Here is a 23,703-nt window from a genome sequence, read left to right as displayed (position 1 = left end):
CTTCCTGATTAAAATCCCTGTTCCCTTTTCTCACCAAGACAATCCAAAGAAAGAGGAAAAAAATAACAAAGATTTGACTCCCACCAGCCGACAGAAAAGGAAAAGAGCTTTTGCTTGCAAACCACCCCCACCCAACTAGCCACCTACCTCACCATGGAGAGTGTAGGCAGGGCCAGCGGGGTCTGAGGGTGACCGAGAAGATTATTAAATATGGAGAGCAGCAGAAGAAATCTAGGGCTTTTCTCTTTTTTTCCCTTCTGGTCACCATCAAGTTTGCATCTTAGTTACAAAATGTCGATCTTAGAGGCTGACAAGACACAGGGAAAGAGAAGTGAGGAAAAGAGAGTCCATCTTGCTGGGGTGGGGGTATTTAATGAAAGGCAGTCATGCAATATATAAATCTCAACCTTCCTTGGGGAAAAGTCTACACAACACCTTGCAGGAGAGCCTGAAGCAAAAGAGAGAAGTCAAAGAGACAGCCAGGGTGCCCAGAGAGGGGGATGCCAGATCTGCCCCGATGTTCCTCCTCCACACCCTTTGCTCCCCAGCGATATTTGGTGAATCACACTGGCAGAAAACACCTCCCTTCTGCCGCTGCTCTTACTTCCCTGCTCCTCCCCCCCCCCCCCGCGCAGGCCCAAGCTATGATCCCGCGGCTGCTGCCACCGGGGAGGAGAAAGAGGTGCCGCTGCTGAAGCCACATGGAAACTCAGGATCCTGTGGTAGCTCCATCTTCTAACACGTTTGGGGACCAACGGACTGGAAAGGGGGAGGGGACATAAACGTGCGCACATACAGACCCCCCCCAACATAAGTAAGCGTCTAGATGGGTAATAAACTGTCCCTATCTCATCAGTGCATGGGATGAGATCAGGGATCTAAACGTGTCAAGAGTAGGACAGGCAATGGTTTCAAAACCCCAGGCCAAGTGATCGTCCTAAGCAGCCTGCTTCTTTCCTTTCCATACTCACCCGCCCCGCATGTCTCTGACAAACTTTCCGACATCTACCGGCAAGTAGTTGCTAATTTGCCCCTTGCACTTTTTTAGGGGAAACAGAAGATGAAAAATGAACCAATCAACCAAACGCTGATCGTGACATGAATGACCGCAACCCGGGTATTTGCTTTACTCCCCGCCCCCCTTTGCCCCCCCCGACAGAAAAAGGACGGTAGCGTTTCTGTCTCCAACCCTCCCCCCTTACACACACAAACATACATAACACACTCCCCTCGGTCGTACATGTTGCCTGTTTCTTTTTGCACCGTTTCATTTCACCTTCCTCATTCAACGGCAGCGGATTGTTACAGAGATATTCCCTAACACAAGCCTACCGCTTTCTAGATCCCGGGATTAAGGAGACGTTCTCCGTCTCCATCTCCCTTTTGCTCAACTGTATTTCGTTTTGTTTTTTAAAAAGCCCCAATGATCGATCCAGCTATGCAAGTTTCACATAAAGCACCGGGGAGGAAGGCGAGAAGAGGGAGAAAGAAGAGAGCAGGGTGCAAGTCTGATTTCTGCAATTTACCATCGACCCGATCTCGCAGCAGCAAATAACAGTTTACCACCCCGTCTGCTGCTTGAAACCTCAACGACGCCTCCAAGACACACATTCTTCTTCCTGGGCAAATAATCTGCAAGTTTTCTGTCATCGCGACCGTTTGGTGGTACAACTTACCTTTAGAAATAGGACTTTAAACTGCCAAGGCCTTCTTCTCCCCCCCAGCCTCGCTCGCTCTCCACCTTAAACTTATTGACACAACATAATCCCACATTCATGCAAAATCCTGACACAGCCTCTCTCCTCCTACGTCCTATCCTCCCCCCCCCCCAACAATCTCTTTTATTCTTTTACCCGGCTCGCACTATCCCTTTTTAAAAAAATCGCCTAATAATTGCACATTTTGTTGTTGGTGTGGGAGAACGGAGGGAGTGAAAGTGCTTGCAAGATATGGTTCTGTACCGGAAAATACCGATTCCTAACTCATAAATCTAAACTGAGCCCCGCTAGATGGCTTTCCGCCCCGCACCCCGCTTCTCTCTTCCCCCTCGCCGCCCACTCTGACACAAAACACGAGCCACGCAACGCAAATAAATCAACGCACCAACATGCCCCCGCCAGCTCCGTGCCTCCACTCTTACAATTAAGTTTCATTTCTTGCTGCCCCTGTCAAGACACACACACACCAGGAGAAAGGGAAGGTTGTTTTCATTCCTCCGGTGGGGCGCCAGCTTTTATTTTATTTTTCCTCCGCTCTCTCCGTTGCTGCCGCCGCGGCTGCTCCTGTCTCTGCGTGGTGAGAGGTGCTGCTTTTCCAACGCCGCCTGGCACTGGCTGGCCTACCCTCGTCCCCCTCCCGCACCGCCTTTCCTCCTAATGCATTGCATTACAACTCACCTCTTTCCTCCGCCTCTCCCACCTCCCCCCCACCCCACCCCACAATCCCGGCGGGCGCGCGCGCACACACACAACACACACAAACCACGGAACCCCCCAACCCACCATCCGCTGACCTTCTCTCGGGCTCCCCCATCCAAAGTTTCAGGGGACAGGCGAGCGTTGAGGCGGAAAGTGAACGGGAATTGAGGCAAGAGGCAAAAGACGTCAAAAGGTCTGCGCCTTCCTCTGAAGAGTCCAGCCTGCCGGTTGTGGCGGCTATCGCTGCTGGCGGCGGCGGCGGAGCTGCTTGCCGGAGTCCTTGGGGGTTGCCCCAGTGCCTTTAAGTGAGTAATAATAGAAAGGGAAGTGTTGGGAAGAGGAGCCTGATCTCCAGAGTCGCTCAGGAAAAAAAAGGGGGGAGACTGGGGCACTTACCTCCCACTTGTGTGTATATGAGAGAAAGAGAGGGAGACTGAGAGAAAGAGAGAGAGAGCGCTAGCAGCAGTGGTCACTCAGTGTTTCTTTATGTGAAAGTGAAGAGAGAAGCTCTGAACAGACCCCACCGCACACTGTTTCACATACAGTACATGTAAGCCTGAGAGACCGAAAACATTCATTTTTATAGAAGAGAGCCTGCCATTGGCTCGCGGTCTGAAGGACAGATTAGCCAGCCATACAGCTCGCCTGTTACACCCAAAGAGAAAAACGCACGCAACTACACTCACACGGAGGCGCACACATACGGCCCCGTACACGGTCTCCCGCCCGCGGCGCGTGCACGCGCAGATACACGCAAATGCGATCACGTACCTAGAAATGGGTCTTTTCTAAACCTGTGGCCAGTTTGGTGGCAGGGACGCAGGTAGAGAAGAGAAAGGGGAAACTCGGGCTCTGAGAAGAAACGGGCGCTCGTACACGCGCATACAAATGTCCATTAACTGACGTGGGAGGGTTTCTTGGGTCATAAACTCCCAAGTCCCTTGGACCTAGAAGTGGGTTTCTTGGTCGCCGGCATGTGGTGCCCCACGGAAAAGCAGGGCTTTGTGTGACGACTTTCGAGGGGGAGCTGGTAAACAATTGCCGCGGGACTGAATTTTAGTGGCGGTTGCAGAAATGACTCCAAGCTGGACTGCTCCCACAGAGGCCAAGAATCCCGAAAAGAGAAGTTCATAACGCCCCAAATGCCTCTTTTGGAGGCGCTGCCGGGCAGTTGGATACTTTCCTACTTAGAAGTAGTACCTCTCCTCAGGAATGAAAGAAAGGGGGGGGGGATGAAATGAGACTTTACTGTCAAAAGCTTCCTGGTCAGTATTAGCACAGCAAAACGATGAGAAAGCTACAACATTCAGATTTAAAATATACTTATATAGGAACCTTTAAATCACTGCTGGGAAAAAACAGTGATGATTATTCAGACATTTCATTACAGCAAGACACTTTATTATGGCAGAATTTCCATGAATTACAGACAACTTCATACAATATATTTTGTATCTGGTCAACTCCTTCCTATGTATTTTGTATCTAGTATATTGAATTGTAGTCCACTTTTTATTGCATGGCTCTTTTTTCAGATTCACTGAGGTTTTCATATGCTTCAACAGACTAACATGGGCTATCTGCTGGAAATCAAATTTAAACCCGCAATTTATGGTTGTTCAATTGAACCAACATGTTATCATCACTATCAGACTTGCATTTGCTGGCATATTTTGGAGCTTCCCTAACTGGCCTAATTTGTTGTATATATTGATGTGGAGTTTGCTTGAATACCTTGAATTTATTTGTGATAAATGTGGTGTATACCATATCACCACAATATTGAACTGGAAAAGTAGCTATCAGGAATTTTCAACAATAAGTAACCACAGTTTTCCCCACCCACCTAGTTACATGTGGTCTGATATCAGAGAATATTTTAGCATCCATTTTTTCTGAAATTTCTGCAACTATTCAGTATAATGCACATAATACATGTTGTTCTAACTAGTGATAACAATTGAGCTGTAAAGCACTATGAAGCGGTATATGTCTTAAGTGCTCTTGCTGTTACAATTAAAGTAATGATAAATGTTGTTATCATGTTAATTTGTCACCATCAATGTATGCATGTTAATCAACTTCTCTCAGAATTTATAGAAATTGCAATATAATAATAATGTGATGCTAAGAGACAAGCAAATTTAGGGAAAGGTTTTCAATGGAAGAATTACCCTGTGGTAAGTTTAGTGACAAAAATGTTTAATAAAATAAAAATAAAATAAATTGGTTTCAAAATGTAGGTATTCTTTGTAAAATATTATGCTCACTACTTCCCTGTATTTTTAGCACTTAAATAAGAAAGAATATTCTCTCTATAGAAAAAGTTTCTCTAGGTTATAGATTTTTGTGTGTCATTCTTAATGTTTGTTTTTCTTTTTACATAGAAGGAATGCCAAAGGGCATATAAAATTATGCCATTTTACAAATTATAATTTAGAAAAATAATTATTTTACCATTATGTTATAGATGTCAAGATTTGTGCTAATACAGATTCCCTGATATACATCTATATGATAAAAATTATTAAAGCATCCATGGCCCTTATTCTACTGCTACTTAGAAGAGCCCTAAAGACCTGGCTCTTCACCCAGGGAATGAGACCAAGACCCCTCAGTTCATCCACTTATCATCTTCCATTTTTATTTTATTTTTATATTTTATTTTTGTTGTTAGAATTGGGTGGCATATATATTTAATAAATTATTGTTATTATTTTTCATATATCTACATTATGGATGAATTTCATAAAAGTTCTTAACTGGTTACTCAAGGGACACTATTCAATCTGAAAGAAAACTTGAAATTTAGGGAATTTTCAAAAGTAATACAATTTGTCACAGTGTTTTATTAAATAAAAATATATAAGATCCTGGATTATTAAAAATAATGAAATAATACTCAGTTTTAGTACATATTAAATAATACTTTAGATCATAAAAGAGTTTTGACTAAAACTAGAAAATCAGTTACATTACGTAAACCATGGTTAAATTGGCAATGGCTAAGCATATTGTCTAAACCAGAGGGCCAGGTTTGCAAAGAAACATGAAAAAGTTATGAAAAAATATAAATTTTATTAATCATATCATGTTTCTTAAATTCACACATATACAAAATATTGAACCACTAGATAAATTGAATCTATATTGAGCCATGGTGGGGCAGTGGTTAGAATGCAGTATTGGAGGCTAATTCTGCCGACTGCCAGAAGTTCAATCTTGATTGGCTCAAAGTTGACTCTGACTTCAATCCTTCGGAGGTTGGTAAAATGAGGACCAAGATGGTTGGGGGAAAATAGGCTGACTCTGTAAAGCGCTTAGAGAGGGCTGTAAAGCACTGTAAAGCAGTATATAAGTCTAAGTGCTATTGTTATATGGGATGCACCTAAGAAGGGGATACCATTTTTCCTCCTCAATGGTTGCCTTTCCATGTTATAATCAACTCTAATGTGAAATCTTACCATCTAGAGTAAACTCTTCAAAAAGCTATGCCACAAGTTATTTATTAGTCTTATGTGTCTGACAATAATGTATGTTTATGAAACATTTAGGAAACCTATATGGAAACTCATATCATAACTCTGGGTTACAGCAATAATTCCATTAATATGAACAATGTTCTGGTATGTCCTATAATGAACAACATAGCAATATGACATAAATAAATAATTGAACTTAACTAATATAGCTTAACTATTTCAGGTATTTCTCTGAAAATTATTGCAAAGTAATATACAGTCAAATTATATTATGGCAATGTTTGAAATTTAAACATGACATTGAATGATTATACTGTTGAAAGATGCATAAGAAATGCATATATAAATATGTTCATATAGCTATAATAGAGCAGGTACATTTCTTGTGATCAAATAACAGATTGGATCAAACATTAAACTTACATAAATTCTTGTTTTATTGAACAAACCATGCTTATTTGATTCATACATTAGTTACACTTAATGATTTTCACATCACATTTAGTCAAAAGTAAATAAAAGTGGATATTATAAATACAATATAGATTTCACAAGAAAACATTCTAATATTAAAAGATGCATCTTATGATTATCTAAATAATCCACCTTGTATATTGATATCTGGCAAAATTTATTTAGAAACAATACTTTCATACATTTCCACAGATATCAGTGACATATTTTTATCATTTCAGAATGAGGAATTGGCCAATGGTCTATGAGTTAAATCACATCTACTTTGACAAACCATATCTCTGCAGTACTTTGATATATTGTTTTTAAAATCAGATGTTAGTTAAAATTCTGAAAAAGGACTCTCTCTCTCAAGTTTAAATTATATAATGTAGCAAGCTTTGTTATACAGTATTTATCCACCGACAGTATTTAAATGTTGACAATGAATAAAGTTTTGTACACATTTGAAATATTACATATATTTATTTTTAATAATAGTAATAAATCATATTAGCAGCCAGAATCTAAATAACAATTTTGTTGTCAGCAAACATTTTTTAACTAAGATAAGATGGCCATCTCCATAATGTGATATAAAGGTAAGATGGCCATCTCCATAATGTGATGTAAATTTTGATCCTTTTGTACTTTTGTAAACTCATAAATAAGATGTGTGCATTGTGACATCACTCTACACATTTTATCATTTTGATGAAATGCTGAATTGCTATGACTGTTCCTTGTTAACAGTTGTGGAAAATAAAACTTCAAAACAAATTTAATAAATAATGACAAAAGGGGAATTTTGTTGAATCAATCTGAAGTACTTGATTTAAATAAAAAGAAATTGAATTAGTTATGTCACTGCATTATTAGTGCCTCATGAAATATTGGATAATTACATTAGTTTCATTTAGACACTGAACCAGATAGAAGATGAATTCTTGATACTTCATGGTATCACTATGAACCACCAGCAGGCCATAAAAATACAATGCCTCCAAGTAATTCTGAACAGCTTCCATAGAAAAATATCATCATCAAAAATATAAAAAAGATGGTGAGTGGTTTAGTAGAATTTAATCAATGAAGAAAAATATCCCTTAATCTACTTTTTCACACATACATATTGCTTCTGATGTATCTTGAAACATCAAAATTTATAAAATTATACATTGGGTGATAGGTCTTGTCCTGATTTTTGCTTTTCACCTAATTCATAAATCAACGTCATTCAGTTCTAATATGATGGTGAATACAGAAAGTCCATTCTTTTCATATCATGTGAAGTGCAGCCCTATTGCATCAGGCCAAGGTCCATCTTAGTTGAGCATTTTGTTTCTTATAGTAGTCGAACAAATTTCTTGGCTTATAAGTAGAGCATGAAAGTACACTCCACTGTTGTTCCCCTGTCATTAGTTTTGTATGTAAAGCATAATATCTCCAACCCATATGTAACAGTTTTCAAGACCAATAGTCCTTGATAGGTATTGTTGCATAAATGTATCAAATCCCCTTTTAAAGTCATTCAAATTAGTAGTCATTGTCACAACTTGTCGTAAATTTGACAAGTTAATTATGATCTTTGAAAAAGTTTGTTTTGTCTTGTTTAAATCTCATTTCAAACAGCTTTATTCTCTAGGCAATAGGGCCTTAGTTCTAGTATTTTGTGAGAGTTCAGTAGCATAGCGTACCAATTGAATATTGGAGCCTCTTTCTGAGTTCAGAGACCTTTTGGAAGATACCATTATTTGTTCATGTCTCTCCATGTCCAATGTCTTTACATATATGATAATACTGGGTTGTTGTTGTTTTTTGCTCTTTCAACAGCTTTCTGAAATTCTTTGTTAAGTTGCTTTGTGAGACTGTTGTCTTTTTTGCTCCATCTTCTCTTCTTGGCAAATTCTATAGCTTGTTCTGACATCCACTTTGCTTTGTTCTGTTGCTTGGGCATTGGCAATCTCTTTTCACATTCACCATTTTTAACTTTTTTATTACAATCAATAGTTTATCCCATTCTCTATAAATAAGATTTAGGACTACAGAATGATTCGCTGATGTTCTACCATGAAAACAGTGGCTACTGTACATGCTCAACATCATATAATAGAAACTGGTTGACTTTCTTCTTTTATCTCTATTTGGAACTTACATACAAGGAAGTTGTGATCTGTTTCACATAAAGCCTTTGGCCATATCTTTGGTGCTATAACCGAGCTCTTCCACATCTTTGTACCAATAATGTATTCAATTGATGTTCATGTATATCGGTGTTTTGGTTTTTTGAGGATTGTGTTAGAAATGAAGATGTTGCTGAATTAACTGAAATTGGTAAGACATTCTGCTTTATTTCCATTTTCTAGGTCATATAGTAAGTTACATTTCTTCCAACTTTGGCATTCCATTCTACATATATAAGAATCATATCATGTGTCCATTTCTCATTTCTATCCATCTCTCTTAATCAACCTTTTATTTTTCATTGGTAGTTGATGCATCAACTTGGGTGATCAACATATAAAATGATTGTCCACAAAGCTTAATGTGATCATTGACTGCATACTGTTCTTGCTATACCCTTAACTATAAAAGCAATAGCATTTCTTTTTTGCTTTTCATGTCCTAGAAACAGTCTGATCTTCTATCTGAAAGTGCTAATTGCAGTCACTCTCAATTCACTGATATTACCCAAAATATCAGTGTACAGTCTATTCATTTCGACTTTCCTATATTTATGTATTTTACATTCAGTTTCAGTTTCAGTTTTGGTTTATTTGTATGCCGCCCTTCTCCAGGAATTGTAATTCTGTCTCTGTAGCCTTGGATTTTCTTTGATTTCAGTGCAACATCAGCAATTAGATGTTCTGAAGGCTTTAATCTAGTCATATCATCCACATAATTATTATTTGGTAAGATCTCATCTCTTACACAGCAGCACATTGACTACCATCCTACCTGCCATCCATTACTGGACTATATATTGTTTATCATTTTCTATTTTTATAAAGATAGAATGTACAAAATGGTATACATACTGAAAAGCAAACCTCTTAATTGTGCAATAACATTGGTTATTAGTAGAGAATTAAAAAAAAGGATTGTACTGCAAAATACCTGGGGCTGTCCATTGCAGAAGGCCATATCATTCTGTAATATTCTTTAAATAATTTATAATTCTTTCCTATTATTTGAAGTCCACATTCAAATAATCTGGATTAAATATTTCAGTTAATAATCACCTGAAAAAAATAGGTGCCATCGAAGAATGCTAATGGTTCAATACACAAATTTCCCTGTGCTAGCATTTTACATATCCATTGTACTATCTTCCTTTAAAAATAAAGAGGATTCTTTAAAAAAAATCTGCTCAGATTGAAGTTTATTAACTTCATTGAGACATGTATGAGATATTACATTATTCTGCTGGTTTTGCACTTTGCCTGGGGCCTGAGGTGACCATTGGTGGATCTGCAGTGCATGATCTTTCAGGGTAGTGTTGCATGTTTTATTATGAGAGATGTGAAGCATTAGCCATCCAGCTGCTGCCTAAGCCTGCAGGCTTCATATATGAGCTGTTTCCATGACCAGCTATATTAAGGGCCATGGTATTCTCAGGAAACAGAGGCTATAAGGCTGCCAGAGAAGCACATTTTTTATTTGTACAACAATAATCTCATAGTTATGAGTTACATCCACAGACCTGCCAATTTTATTTATGTGTAGTATATTTCGCTCTGGCCTCATCAATAAACTTATTGGCTACTGTATCTTTCAATCATAGAAAAAAATCTTGGCTTGAACCCATATAAATAGATGATCCAATATATTTGTTCTCATCTTTTGTTTTAAAATCTTTCCATTTTTCAAATGCTAGGTACAAATTTTGTTATTTTATATCTTAAAAAATTACATTTGCAGTATATTTTGTCTTTTCTCAGCATTTCTGCACTGTAACCCTCACTTTTTTTCTTGGACAAAGAAATGACAATTATTTCAGGCACTTGTGGCTTTCATAATCAAAGAGTGATTTATATTTGTTTTTATTAAAAATATGAAGAATCACGAGCAATTATTAAATTTGTTCTTGGAATTTTATTTTGTCTTAATATGTAAGTCACCTAGATGCTTTCTGATTGAGATGGCATATAAGTTAATTGATTAGATAAATATAAATGCAGCTCTCCTTGGCATTTTTATAGTATATTTATCCTGGATTCATGAGTTACTCAAATATAATTATTAATATTACATTCAAAAAGAGTATACCCAAATTATATGCAACCTTGTGATACTCAGAATTCTATCACTTCTCTATTTACAGGAATAAATACTATAAGTCAGAACTGTATTGATGTACTAGTTGGTGCAAAACAGTGGTGGCTTTCTAACCGGTTTACTACCGGTTCGCTGAGAGGACATTTTGTCTTCTCAGCAAGCTACAGGATTGACTACAGGAAATCCTACAACTCAGTGCCACACACATGGATCTGTAAATGCCTGGCACTATAAAGGTCAAGAGCACACTAATTATCTTCCACAAGAATTCAATGGGATGTGGCAGACAATACTGGAAATCAAATCAAGATTGCTTACACAAGTGGCCATCAAGTGCAGCATACATCAAGGTGATACAATGTCCCCACTGCTGTTATGTATAAGCTTAAACCGCCTCAGCCAGATAATCATAAGTACTAGACACAGATATTAGTTCAAGAGTGGAACTACCATCATCTTCTCTACAAGCAGGCAATGGCAACCTATTTCTGAAAAATCCAGGAAGTCACAAAACCACCTAAAAGTTTAGCTAAAAAAGAAAATTAAGTACTTTTTAATATCAAATAACTTAACTGGGATTATCTTTGAACAGTAATCAAAAGTTGCAATCAAGTGTTAAATGTGATTGCTGGATTTCTAGCAGATACACAATACAAAGTTCATGTAGCACATGTATTTAAATATCTATACATGTTTTCATTATCTATTAGATACTACAGCTTAGCTTTCTGAGGAACTGCCTCTGCCTTTATGAACCTGTCAGGCATTTGCAGTATAACTCTTATAAAAATGCCTCTGCTGCCAGACTTCATTTGGGAAAAAGCCTTTTCCTGCATCACTCTCAGATCATGGAATTCTCTTTTCCAGGAGTTGTATTTGGTTCCCATTCTTTCTGTTTGAAAAAAAAAATAAGTAAAATGTACTTCATGGCCAGGCTAATCCTGAAATGATTACTTAATTTTAGTGTTTTAATATATTTTTTAAAAAACCTACTTTCTCTTTTGTATTTTAATAATTAAGGATTTATTATTAATATACAGAAAACAGTTCCGTTGAAAAGGTGGAATATAAATCAAATATTTAAACATAATATTATATTTACTTTAAAGAATTTAGCTATCAATTTAATTTGATATAGGCATGGTAGTATTTATTTCTTTATATTTATCATTTATACTTATTACATTTATTTTAAAAATACTTTTATACCTTTCTACAGAATTTTCATATAGATTTTTCATATAAATTTGCAAATACCAAATTTTTGAAATATCCCTGCTATAAATACAATTTTTTATTTGTGCTTTAGGACATTTTTAATATTCTAAAATAGGTATCCGCAATTTGGTGCTCTCTAGTTGATACGATTTTCAACTTCCATCACTCTTGCCAGCATGGCCAATAATTATAATCTGTTGTGGTAGGTTAACCAATTATGGATTATGGGAACTGCATCACTGTCTCGAGTGTATGGAATTGTGTATTCCTGTTGATTCATAGAATAAATATATCATGAGCCCAACAAAAATATTTATCAGTTGATTTACTTAAATACCATATCTACTTAACCATCCCAAGTTAATAACTCTGTAATGTACAAGTGAAACAAATCAGTAGTAGTACAAAAACAAAATAAAACTCCATTTAAAATGCAACAAAATATACACATAATGAAGTGTATGCCAAAAGCATATTGAAAAGGCAAAGTTTCACAATTTTCCTGAATGCAAGAAGGAAAAGCCCTGGTTAAACCTCCTGGATTAACATCAGCAATACAGTGGCTGCGCAAAGATGGCCTTCCATCTTGTACAATTCCATGAAGATTGGGCATAAAGGGATCCCTTAGAAATGTCTTCTCTAGCTGTCTGAATGGGCTGATTTATCTGTGGCAGAGCATTGACTGATGTAACACAGTGCTATGCTTTATAGAGATTTGTAAGTAATGGCTAACATTTTGAACTGGGCTTAGAAGATAATAAGAAGCCAGTGTAGAAATCTCAAAATTGGTTTTACAATCTGATGGGATTGTCCTGATCATTTTAGATTAATTGGCTCTTCCTAGCTATCACCAAAGACTTCCCCACATGGAATCCGTGGTAATTAAGATGTGGGTTGCTAGTCAAACGTTACTATTTGAGCAAAAGTGAATCCCAGCAAAATGATTATTAATCCAAGATTAGTTTATATTCTGAGAGAAATTCCAGTTTATATATCTGGAAAATATTTTCAGAAAATAAATTCTTTGTTTAGAAAATTTCTGTGAGGTGCTTAGATTCCAAGAATGTCTACAGAAACTGAAATTATCATTTAATAAGAGAAAACTTGGTTTTCTAAATCTATAGCTATATTATCATGCTGACCTATTATCAAGTGCTAAATACTGGAAACCAAAAATCAGTTAGCCAACACTATATATGCCACCTTTGGTTTGATGAACAGTATTGGGATCTAAACATACTAAATCTCAAGCATCTCTGGAAACAGTTATGTCAGTTAGAAAGTTATGGAATGTAATATCTAATATAAAAAATGATCCCTTTTCCTAGAATTGACTTTATGGGAAAATCCAACCTTAAAAATTGAGATAAAGGTGATGAATTGGAAAAATTAGATGGAAGTAGGAATGTTGATTTTGGACCAATTAATAATGAAGGTTAAATTTTAAGATTCTCCAGGTTAAGATATAAATGTCTATCAGGTATAACCCAATGGAAATGTCTACAGTTTTAACATTTATTAAAAACTTTGTTTAAACCACCAGCTTTTTCAGCATCTGAGACACTAGAAGACCTTATGCAATCCTTTAAAAGTGAAAAAAAAACCTATGAGTTTTTATAAATATTAGTTATTAATAAATCAATTTGATTTAAGAAATGAGTCAAATAAAGAAGTCAAGATTCCTATATTATCTAGACAATGGAAGAGAGTCTTAACTTTTATAGTAAGTCAGTGGACCTCAAATTATGACATATAATAAAAATAATATTTACCGTAGAATTTATTGAACTCTGTTACATTTGTAAAGAAAAGTAAAAACAGCATTTTCTTTGAAATGTAATAAGAAGACATCTCTTTAAAACATATGTTCTACACTGTCCTCTACTTACTTGGGAAAAGTAGTGAATTATATGATGATTGTGTGACAAAAGCTAAAATTTTCAAAGGATACTATTGTTTTGATCTATTTACTTAATACATGGAATTTGATAACAGGAGAATGTAAATGGGTTATTCATGCTCTTACTATGGCTAAAGGTAGTATTGGAAATATAAATGTTGGCTCTAGTTATTCAATGTATTGAAGCTCACATTGCACTTGCCACTTATGAGTGGATTGGCTATAGATAGATGCAGACTTTATGTACATAAGTATAATTATACATGGGACTCATTTATGCAGAATATGTGAGGTTAAAAAAGATAGATGTATTCATGTATTAGAAATATATACATATTTGAAGAATATTTGCATTACAAAAGTGTATCTGAAATATTTCCTTTGTATTGATTGATAATGACATATATTGTGGTTTTTTTCCCCCATGTTGTATTTCTTTAACATTTTTGTTAGAGCACATTTCATGTATGTTGCTCCATCATTATTCCTACCCTGATAAACTACTGTAATTTAACAGATATATTTGCAAACCAGTTACCAAATACGCAGCTTAAAAATGTTGTTCAAGATACTGCAACAATAGGAAATTAATTAATTAATTAATTACTATCATTATTATATTTACAAATAACTCAAGGCAGCAAACAGGTCCAACACACCTTTCTCTTCATACTTTCCCCATAACAAAACTCTGCAAGGTCAATTGAGCTGAATGACAAAGACTGGCCTAAGGTCATCTGGCTGGCTTTCATGGCTAAGGTAGGTGTCAGCGTTCCAAGTATCATGCAGAATTAAATCAGAGTCCAAAGCAAAACTATCCTTAAAGTTCCAATTTAATAAGTCAGACATCTTGGTACATCTGTAGAATCCCAAATCTGAAAAACTTCCTGGGATTCCACCCAGTTGAAAGTTCATGATCTTATCCCCACATCCATAAATCCATCACATGGTCCAATCTTCTTTGGTCACGCTGGCATCTCCACTCAGCTGGTTCCGGTCAGGTGCAGAGACAAAAGATGACCTTGGCTTCTAGAAAAGAATGACAACAACACATTCCACTATTCTACTCCTTTCTATTTCCCCCTCCCAACTACTACACTAATGAAACAGCATAGTGAAACAAAATAAAGTGTAGCAGGCCAAAGATCCTAAAAGGAACATAACTACAGGCCTGACAGTAGAATTTGAATTCATCATACCCGGTTTGGAGCCTCAAGCCACTAGACCAAACTCACTCTGAGTTTGAAAATTAAAGCAGGTTCTTGGATACATTTTTTTCTTAGTTTCCATACCAAAAAACCAATAAGTTAAGCAAAAATATCTTAACTTCTTTCAATGTCTCATACCTCATTTTTTTAAATGAAGATACTTCTGTTTTACTACAATAGAAAACTGATCACTGTCATTAATTATTGATTTCTCTGAATTATATTTCATTCTTCTGACTCATCTATTAGTTTATGAACATTATATATTCAGGATTGTGCTAAAATTTGTCAACCCAATATGGCAGTATGTAACAATTTTTTAAAGGTAATAAAACACATTTCATCTATGAGACTGTAAATACTTTTTTAGGTACTTTAATGGGTCTGCCAGTTGGAAACATATTTTTAGGAATGACATAATGCTTTACACACTAGAAGTTTTTTGGTGAGGGAGAATTATTTGAAATTTTCAGCAGAAATCACAACAGGTTCTATTTTGAGGCATTTGCTGGCCAAGGTTCCCACCGCCACCACCATACTGGAAATGTGGAAAGCACATTTTCTGCACATTGAGCTGATTTAAATGAATGATGCAGAGCTTCTTTGGTATTTATTGTGCAATGTCGAGCCACATAACAGGCTTAGTATTATAATTGCTAGCAAAATATATAGAATTTGAAATATTTTTTCCTAATTTCAAAATAAACATAAGCAATTTGTTGCTGCTTTGGGTTACTTTTTATTTACTTAATTAAATACATTTATACCTGTAGCATTGCTCTGGAATGCAATATTTCAGAATAAATAGAGTAATTGTCATAGCTTTGAAGTTCTTCTACAGATAACATACTACTTGTTTCCACATACCTTACGTCTAGATCAATTCAGAGTAGAATGTGTGTCCTTTTATTTTTACTTGGTTGTCATATTATTCTATGACACTCAAGGGATATACAACAGATCCAGCAAGACTCACAGTCAGGGCCTTTTTTGTATGTTCAAGAAGTGAAGGATCTAATAAACATGATGGCTCAATTACAGCCGGAACTTGAGAACTACATGTATAGTGTTTTTTACATTATGTTTAGAAAAGGCTTGACACACAGCACCAGTAGCTCAAAATTCTGGATGATGGTGGGTTGCTTTGCTGCAGGGGATAGCTATGTTGGTGTTCCTAAGTTTTGCTTTAAAATTTCTTTTTATAATTTATCCAAAGGTAGATCCAGAATGAACAGCAACCTCTTGTTCATTAAAGGAAATGAGCTTGGTTGTGGTAGATGTACATGCCAGAAGACCAGTAATTAAGCAAAAAGTTTAAACAACAACAAAAAAGTAAATTTTCCCCAAATTGTAGAAGGATTAGTAATATTACATTTTTTCTCCCAGAAACAGTTTTAGGAGAACTTATATATATATAAAACAGAAAGTGAATGCATACCAAATTCAAAAAATATTTCAGATAGAAAAAATATGTGCTTGTCACTAGTGTAATAACTACCTATGAAATACAACCATATTTCACAGAATATCAGAATAACACTGCCAAACAAAAGGTAAATACTATAGTTATAGTTGCTTTTTGGAATTTTGGAATGTTTAAATATGAATATTATCAGAATTTTATAAGGGGCTTGTTGATCTATAAAGGAAATCTAAAGTAAACAACACCAAACATTTAGTCTTTTTCAAAAACAGGATTGCACAAAATGAATGTATGTGCCCATGAAACAAAGCAATCTTTCTTATATTCTATTAAAATTGCATGATTTTGAACTGCATGAATTGTCAGTAAATACTTCACTAAACAGCAATCACGTTGCACATCTCTCACATTGCTATGTAGGAATTTTGGTGCATTCCTCTATTTTGAACTCCTTCAACTTAATATCATTGAAGAGGTTTTCCAGAACTTCATGGGTCATTTGCTGTCGCAACCTTTCTGTATAGTTTTTATCTGGATTTTGACAATTTATAGTATTTTTCTTATAAATATTCTTGCATATTATTTTGTTGCTTGGCCTACTTGCATTCAGAATGTGTTCTCCAGCAGATATAACAGTGCCCATAAAGTCTTAAAAGTTCTTTTATTATTTTATGGTTGGAGGATGGGAAATTAATATTGGCACCAACAAGACAGAGCAGGTCTCAGTGGCAGTTTTTGAAAAGGAGGGAAAAACTTAATGCCATTGATAAAATTTTCAACCAAAATATTATTTTTTTAGATCCACTCTAGGGATTTCTGTAGTAGTCATGCTATTGTTGTTAGACTTAATGATTACGGGTTATATGGGTGAAAATACGGTACTGCTTGTGAGAAAATGCTTGCTCACTTATTGTTAGATTTTGTTTGGCTAAGTTATGTCCTAGAAACATTGAGTGAGAAGTGACCATTTGTTTTGCACCATTATTTCCTCCATCTCTTTGCACTGTCTATGTATTATCTGAGATTCCTGATTAATTTTTCCATGCAGGTATTGTGTTGCTGTTCCTACAATTAAGTAGGAATGGTTGCATTGTTTGTTTTCACTCAAGCTGCACTAGAGGAGCACATATCGTTTCCGATATGTTTTATCTAGCCTTACACATTTACGGTAAGTAGAGAAATGGTAGTAAGAGATTCATTATTCCTTTCCTCTCGGATCATTTTTAATTGGTTTTTTAGAGTGGTTTTTGAACAGGAAACAGATGGCATATATAACTTTAGTTCTTTCCTTCTGTTATTCTAATAACATTTTATTCTGTAATTAATGCATCAAATTGATCATAGGTAATTCAATTACTCTAACATACATAGAAATGAAGGATTAAAAATATGTGATAAAGAATTATAATTGAAAGAATAAAATGTTTCATAGTACATCATAATATGATTTTTATTGGAATCAGTTGCATTTAAATTTGCACAAATGTGTGTCAAACAGTAGCCTCTGTATTGCAGTATAAGGGCCATGGCATTGACAGAACTACAATTTTTGTATTCTCCTATTCATTGACTGGAGGAAACATTGATTGGCTAATGGTGATGTCAACCTTGCCATTATAGGTAATCTTTGATGTATAACTATTCACTTAATGACCATTTAAAGTTATGATAGTGCTGAAAAGATGGACATATGACCCACCCTTGCAGTGCTCCGACAGTCACATGATCAAAATTCAGGCATTTGTCAGTCGGCCTACAGTTATGACTACAGGTCTGCAACTTCCCCACCTGTCTTACTCCCCCTGATCTATGTCCTTTTGACTGTCCTGTATAGTGGCATTCATCAGCATTGGAACTCAGTTAACAACAACAGCCAGAAGTGACAGGATAGCAGTCATTAAATGATGCAGTAATGAGTTCATTGTTCTAGTGACCAAAATTCTGGTTCCACTTGTAATCATAGGTTGAGCACTATCTGTAGAGGTATTAGGCAATTGAAATGGAAAAAGAAATGATACGAATATAGGATGCTATATAGAGAAGAAATGAAAAAAAGTTAAATAAAAAGATAGAACAAAGTTTATTACACAATAAGTAACATGGGTTTTAATCTGAAAATAATAAAAACAGTTACAATGGCTAGTAATTTCCATATATTTGCTGTTCCCTATTTGAACAGTGTGACGCTGTTGGTGACTAATTATGTCTCAGCTGTTGGTGGCAAAATTTAACTAGACTAGCAGATTATTACACCTATATTCTCCAATATATATCTATAGCTTATAGCTTCTTTATCCCTTCCTTCACAATCTAAATCAGATTAGAAAAATAAGTGTTACAATAACATAGAAACAAATATATGGTGATGCATATTAGAATAAAACATTCTGAATACATAGGTAAACTAGCTTTATTTGGCCAGGTAAAGGTGTTAGTGTTTTGATGAACAATATTATGAAAATGCATACTTTCTTTTTAAAATATGGATTTCATGTTGAATGTAGTTTGACTGCTTTAAACAACACTGAGAATGTGTCCTAGAAAATGTTCAGTATCCAATGATCACCTATTGCAAGTGGGTCAGCCTTTTTACCTTCTGAAATTTTATTTCAGGAGGAATACCTGAGGTTTAGCTTATAATACAGTTTGAAAACCACTTGGTTAATAAATCAGTTAATGAAAAAGAAAGAAAAAATACAAGAGAATAATAAATGGAATACAATATGGAAAACATGTTGCACCTATGTACTGAAGTGATGCAGGGTCAGAAGAAGATGGTGTGATCAATAACCTGCCCTGGGCTGTTGACACTACTCTGATAGCTGAAATATGAAGGATCTGCAAGATTTAGTAAAAAGTACAGGGGAAAAAAATGGGACTGAAATACAAAAAATACCAAACTAAATACAATATATATAACAACCAACCATAGAATTTAAAATAAAGATAATGGATTGGAAGAATATCTGAAGGACAGTGAATAAGATGCATTGAAACTGATATACCAAGAAGGCCTACTGAATACGAAAGAGAGAGCAAGGAAGCTCGCCTGTAAGAAAGACCAAATAAAGAATAGAAAAGACACATGGTAAAGCAAAGTATTGCATTGCCAGTATATTAAAAAAAAACACCTAGCAGGCAAAACAGATAACAAGACTGACAAATGGCTAATTGCAAGAAGGTTGAGGAAAAGGACAGAAGGGCTAATTTGGACTTCACAAGACCAAGCCTTAAGAACAAATGCAGGTAAAATCATGCAACGAACAGAATTACCGTCTATGCAAAGAAGCTGAAAAACAGTGGACCACCTAATTAGTGGCTGCAAGAAGATAGCACAGATGAGTAGAAACAATGGCACGACAAGCAGCAATGATGGGGCATTGAAATATCTGCAAGAAATACCTTTTGTCTGTAGCAAGAACTGGTCAGACCACAAAATAAAGTAATAGAAAATGAATAACTAAAGTGCTCTGGGACTTTAGAATTCAGACAAGTATCTGCCACACAATATCCCAGACTTAACAATTGTTGATAAGAAGAACAAAAAAGTCTGAACCGTAGACATTGCAATTCCTGGAGAGAGCAGAATAGAAGAAAAAGCATAGGAGAAAACCACAAAAGAACTGCAAACAGAAGTTTTATTGACCATAGCAAAAGAAAGCAAGGTTAGTACACACAGTAATAGGCACCTTGGGTTCAATCTGTAGTACCACTTGAACACCATCAACATTGATCAAATCACCATCAGACAACTGCAAAAGACAACCTTACTTGGAACAGCTTACATCTTGCAAGGATTCCTTTAGTACCATGAAAAAAGATTTGTCTATTCTAGATCCTTGGAACTGACTTGATAGATGGACCAAAGTGTCAAATTCAGTCTAAACATCTGTACAATCAATATATTAAATGTATATGCCATCTGATTCCCAGTTATATATTTTATATAATTAGTGGCTGTCTGTTAGTATATATGTTTTCCAGTTTATATTTGTTTTCCATCTTTGTATTGCTGATATGACAGTTGAAATAACTATTTGGTATTTATAGAATTGGCTGTACATGTTTGGATGGGAAATGCTATTTAAGTAAATTGTTATTCAACAGTTATGTCATCTATAGAATAAGAAGATTCAATTCCTATGAAGTTTCTATGCATAAAGTTTTTCTTTTCAAATCTTCTCTACAACAGAGATCACTCAGTGGTTAAAAAAACTCATTAGCAAACTTAGAGTGTGGTCTCAAATTATAAATTAAAAGGTGGGAAAGTAGAGGAGAAAAGAAATAACACATGAATATGAGATTTAAAAAAAAGAGAATAGAGATTTTAAAAAAATCTGTACTTTACCTTGGTTACAACTCGTATGTAAACATTGATGCTCTCAGATAAACTATCTTACATTTTTTCATAGGAAGAAAATTTAACGAAATTGTGACAGAAGGCATTTTGGATTTTGTATCTATAACTGTCCTGCTTTTTATTGTAGAATCATAACTCTAGTAGTTGTCTTCTTCTCTTGCTGCCTACATTAATCCTTAATGCAATACTATTGTTTTTGTTTTTAATTTAATACATTTTTTAGGAAATAGTGTGTTGGAACCTTTACTTCCATGTAAACATTCTGTTGCCAACATTCTTAGCATAGGATTCCAGTTCCAGAATGTGTAAGGCAGGAATATTTGTTCTCATAATGGTCAGAGGATTTCTAAATACACACAGTTCCATTTCCTGAAATTGTGCTGCAAAGTATAGTCAACGGATAGTTAGCTTGTCCTTATTTAGCAATAGCAATAGCAGCAATGGCAGTGGACTTATATACCGCTTCATAGGCCTTTCAGGCCTCTCTAAGCGGTTTACAGAGAGTCAGCATATTGCCCCCAACAATCTGGGTCCTCATTTTACCCACCTCGGAAGGATGGAAGGCTGAGTCAACCCTGAGCCGGTGAGATTTGAACCGCTGACCTGCTGATCTAGCAGTAGCCTGCAGTGCTGCATTTAACCACTGCGCCACCTTGGCTCTTTAACAAAATATATGACTCCTCCAACATTTTGATCACCTGTTAAGTAGGAAAGAAGATTTCATCTGAGTGATCCTGTCTTCTTTTGCTTAGTTTCTATATTTCTGAGGTGGCACTTCAAAAAGTATGTGAATATATGAATAGATTGATAGCAGGAAAATAGGTCTTATAAATTGCACCGGATTACGACAGAAATAAATGAACTTCAAATTATATGTTAAGTAGGAAAGGTATGCATTTCCTTCTTCTTGTTTAGTTGTTTCTGACACTGTTCCTGCAAACAATAAATCTGTTACTTACTAATGTAGTTTGAAAATTAACTGAGTATAAATCTGTGCTCTGACTGATCATAAAAAACACTGGAATTCATAATTTTCTTCAAAGAAGAAATGAATGGTTATTTTATGATATGTTTTCAAGAATAACCGGATACTCCACAATTCCGCCAGTGATAGATTGCATTACACTACCAACAGTTCTTCAGGAATATTGTCAAAGAGTGGTGGTAATGGTGATTTTACTAGTAAAAAAGGATTGATTATGAGCTGCTGCTGCTCACAAACAGGGAACATTGGGGATATGTTATTTTTATGTGATTACTACCTATTTCTGATTAGCTGTGATCACTATGAAATAAATAATTTTTATCAATTGCTTTGGTCTTTCTGGGAATTCAGGAACTTGTGGTCAAATCTATCTATCCTATTAGAATTCTCTGAGCCTTCCCCAAATGCCACTCCTGATGTGCTGGATGGCAACTTCAAAGTTTTTACTAGTTTATGGCTATTTGGTCTCAAAATTCTATGAATTGTACTGTCAATACTTACTAAAGATAGGAGTAGGCCAGCTGCATAGAAATCGGTATAAAGAGATAACTATTTCAGTTTGAATGTACAATTGAATTGATAGAGCTCTTTCCACCTTAGGCAATATTCCTTTCCTCTGTGTTCAAGTAATGCAATATTATATAATTTCTTTTCTAATTCAGCATATCTAATATGCATTGTTTTCCAAAACATCAACTCTTCTTGTTTTACCTCACCAGTAATTTTTGTGAGTTTCTTTTTCAAACATCTCAAATTTAGCTTCTATAAATTGTGTCAGTTTTGGTGTAATTTCTGCAAACATGCCTGTAAAAAAATTCTAAATCATCCTTGCAACCATTTGGTAAGGGTCAATTGTGTGTATGTACACACACATTTACACACACACACACAGCCCTCCCCACAATAATCAACATAGCTTTATCATAGCACCATCTAGTGTCCACAAAAATGAATGGAATAAGAAAAAAAATACAGCAGGGAGCACCACTGGAAATGAGAAAAAAAAGGAAAAGGAAACTTTTCAACTTACATTGGTTATATCTCCTCTCCAATTGATATAAGGTTAGGCAAAAAAACAAGCAGTCTTATCACAAAGGAAATCCCAGAGTTCAATTCTACAGGCCAAATTCATCAAAAATAAATTTTAAAAGTTTTAAAAATCCAATAACAAATTTCCTCCTATGTCTGAAGAAAGTCTCTCTTCTATTAATTAATATAAGACTATAAAAGTGTCTTAGAAATGAATGATGATGTCTGTTTTAATGTTCGTTTTCCCCCTGGCTTCATCACAGCTTAGAACTTGAGATAGGCCTCTGCTTACAGGCTGCCCAATCCACCTGTTGCAAGGAATGGTTATTTGGAGGACACATGGGTTGATTTCTGGTTTTCTGCTTGTATCTTCAGGCTTCTGGACCCCTCCTGAACCCCAATCAGCTTAGATGATGTCTCCCATTCCTGAGGAGGCAGTTCAGCTGTCATTTTCTACCACAGAAGTACCAGCAGCCTCAAATATTTTACAATGGACGTTGTTTAAAAGCCAGAATCAGTCATAAGCACAAGTTTCCCTGCTCATAAATTTTAACAAAATAATTGAATAATAACCAACTACAACAGTAGTATATTTTGTTCTATTAAGCAGTTATAGGTTTAAAGCAAGTATCATTCAAAATTAAGTAAAACCCAGACATTTTAATACAAAATATACACCTCTTATTTTTGTTTTAATGAGAAAGGGCAGGGTAAAAATGAAACGAGTTAATCAATATATTTTTTTCATTTTATAATTTTGAAATTAAGTAGTGGCATTTTATACAGAGTATTTGTCAATTCCTGATAGTAACTCATATTTATGTATCCCATCTTATACACTACAGTCCTGCACTCTACTCCAAATAGTGTCTTATCAAGAAAATTTTAGCCTCAGTTTATTCATAGAAAATTGAATTGTAATATGTAAAAAATATTTAAACAATTCAAGA

At 35.4% G+C, this 23,703-nt stretch overlaps 1 protein-coding gene and 1 long non-coding RNA gene across 17 annotated transcripts in view; one reads left to right on the top strand and one right to left on the bottom strand.

Moving 5' to 3' along the window:
• BBX (BBX high mobility group box domain containing) overlaps positions 1-2,647 on the bottom strand; it is a 123,211-nt gene extending 120,564 nt beyond the window's left edge. For 3 of the 16 annotated variants that reach the window (XM_087721416.1, XM_087721409.1, XM_087721423.1), the window contains exon 1: positions 2,186-2,321. Coding sequence is in view for 1 of the 16 variants with exons in the window: in XM_087721408.1 (XP_087577534.1) it covers positions 2,104-2,109 (6 nt within the window). In the remaining 15 variants the exon portion in view is untranslated. Of the gene's footprint in view, positions 1-147; positions 282-2,103; positions 2,336-2,512 lie in introns of those variants that run through there. The other 13 variants (XM_087721415.1, XM_087721410.1, XM_087721403.1 and 10 more) reach the window with 10 other exon arrangements.
• Positions 2,597-23,335, top strand: LOC148044358 (uncharacterized). The gene is made up of 2 exons (XR_015697478.1): positions 2,597-2,722; positions 23,129-23,335. It is a non-coding gene; the product is annotated as an uncharacterized LOC148044358 (long non-coding RNA).
• Positions 23,336-23,703: the final 368 nt, after the last annotated feature.

This window comes from Thamnophis sirtalis, unplaced genomic scaffold, assembly GCF_051295495.1.
Source record: "Thamnophis sirtalis isolate CommonGarterSnake01/CBP01778 unplaced genomic scaffold, rThaSir2_p1.2 scaffold_8, whole genome shotgun sequence".
Taxonomy (NCBI): domain Eukaryota; kingdom Metazoa; phylum Chordata; class Lepidosauria; order Squamata; family Natricidae; genus Thamnophis; species Thamnophis sirtalis.
The sequence above is the reverse complement of the archived record's forward strand: the minus strand, read 5'-3'. Positions and strand labels throughout refer to the sequence as shown.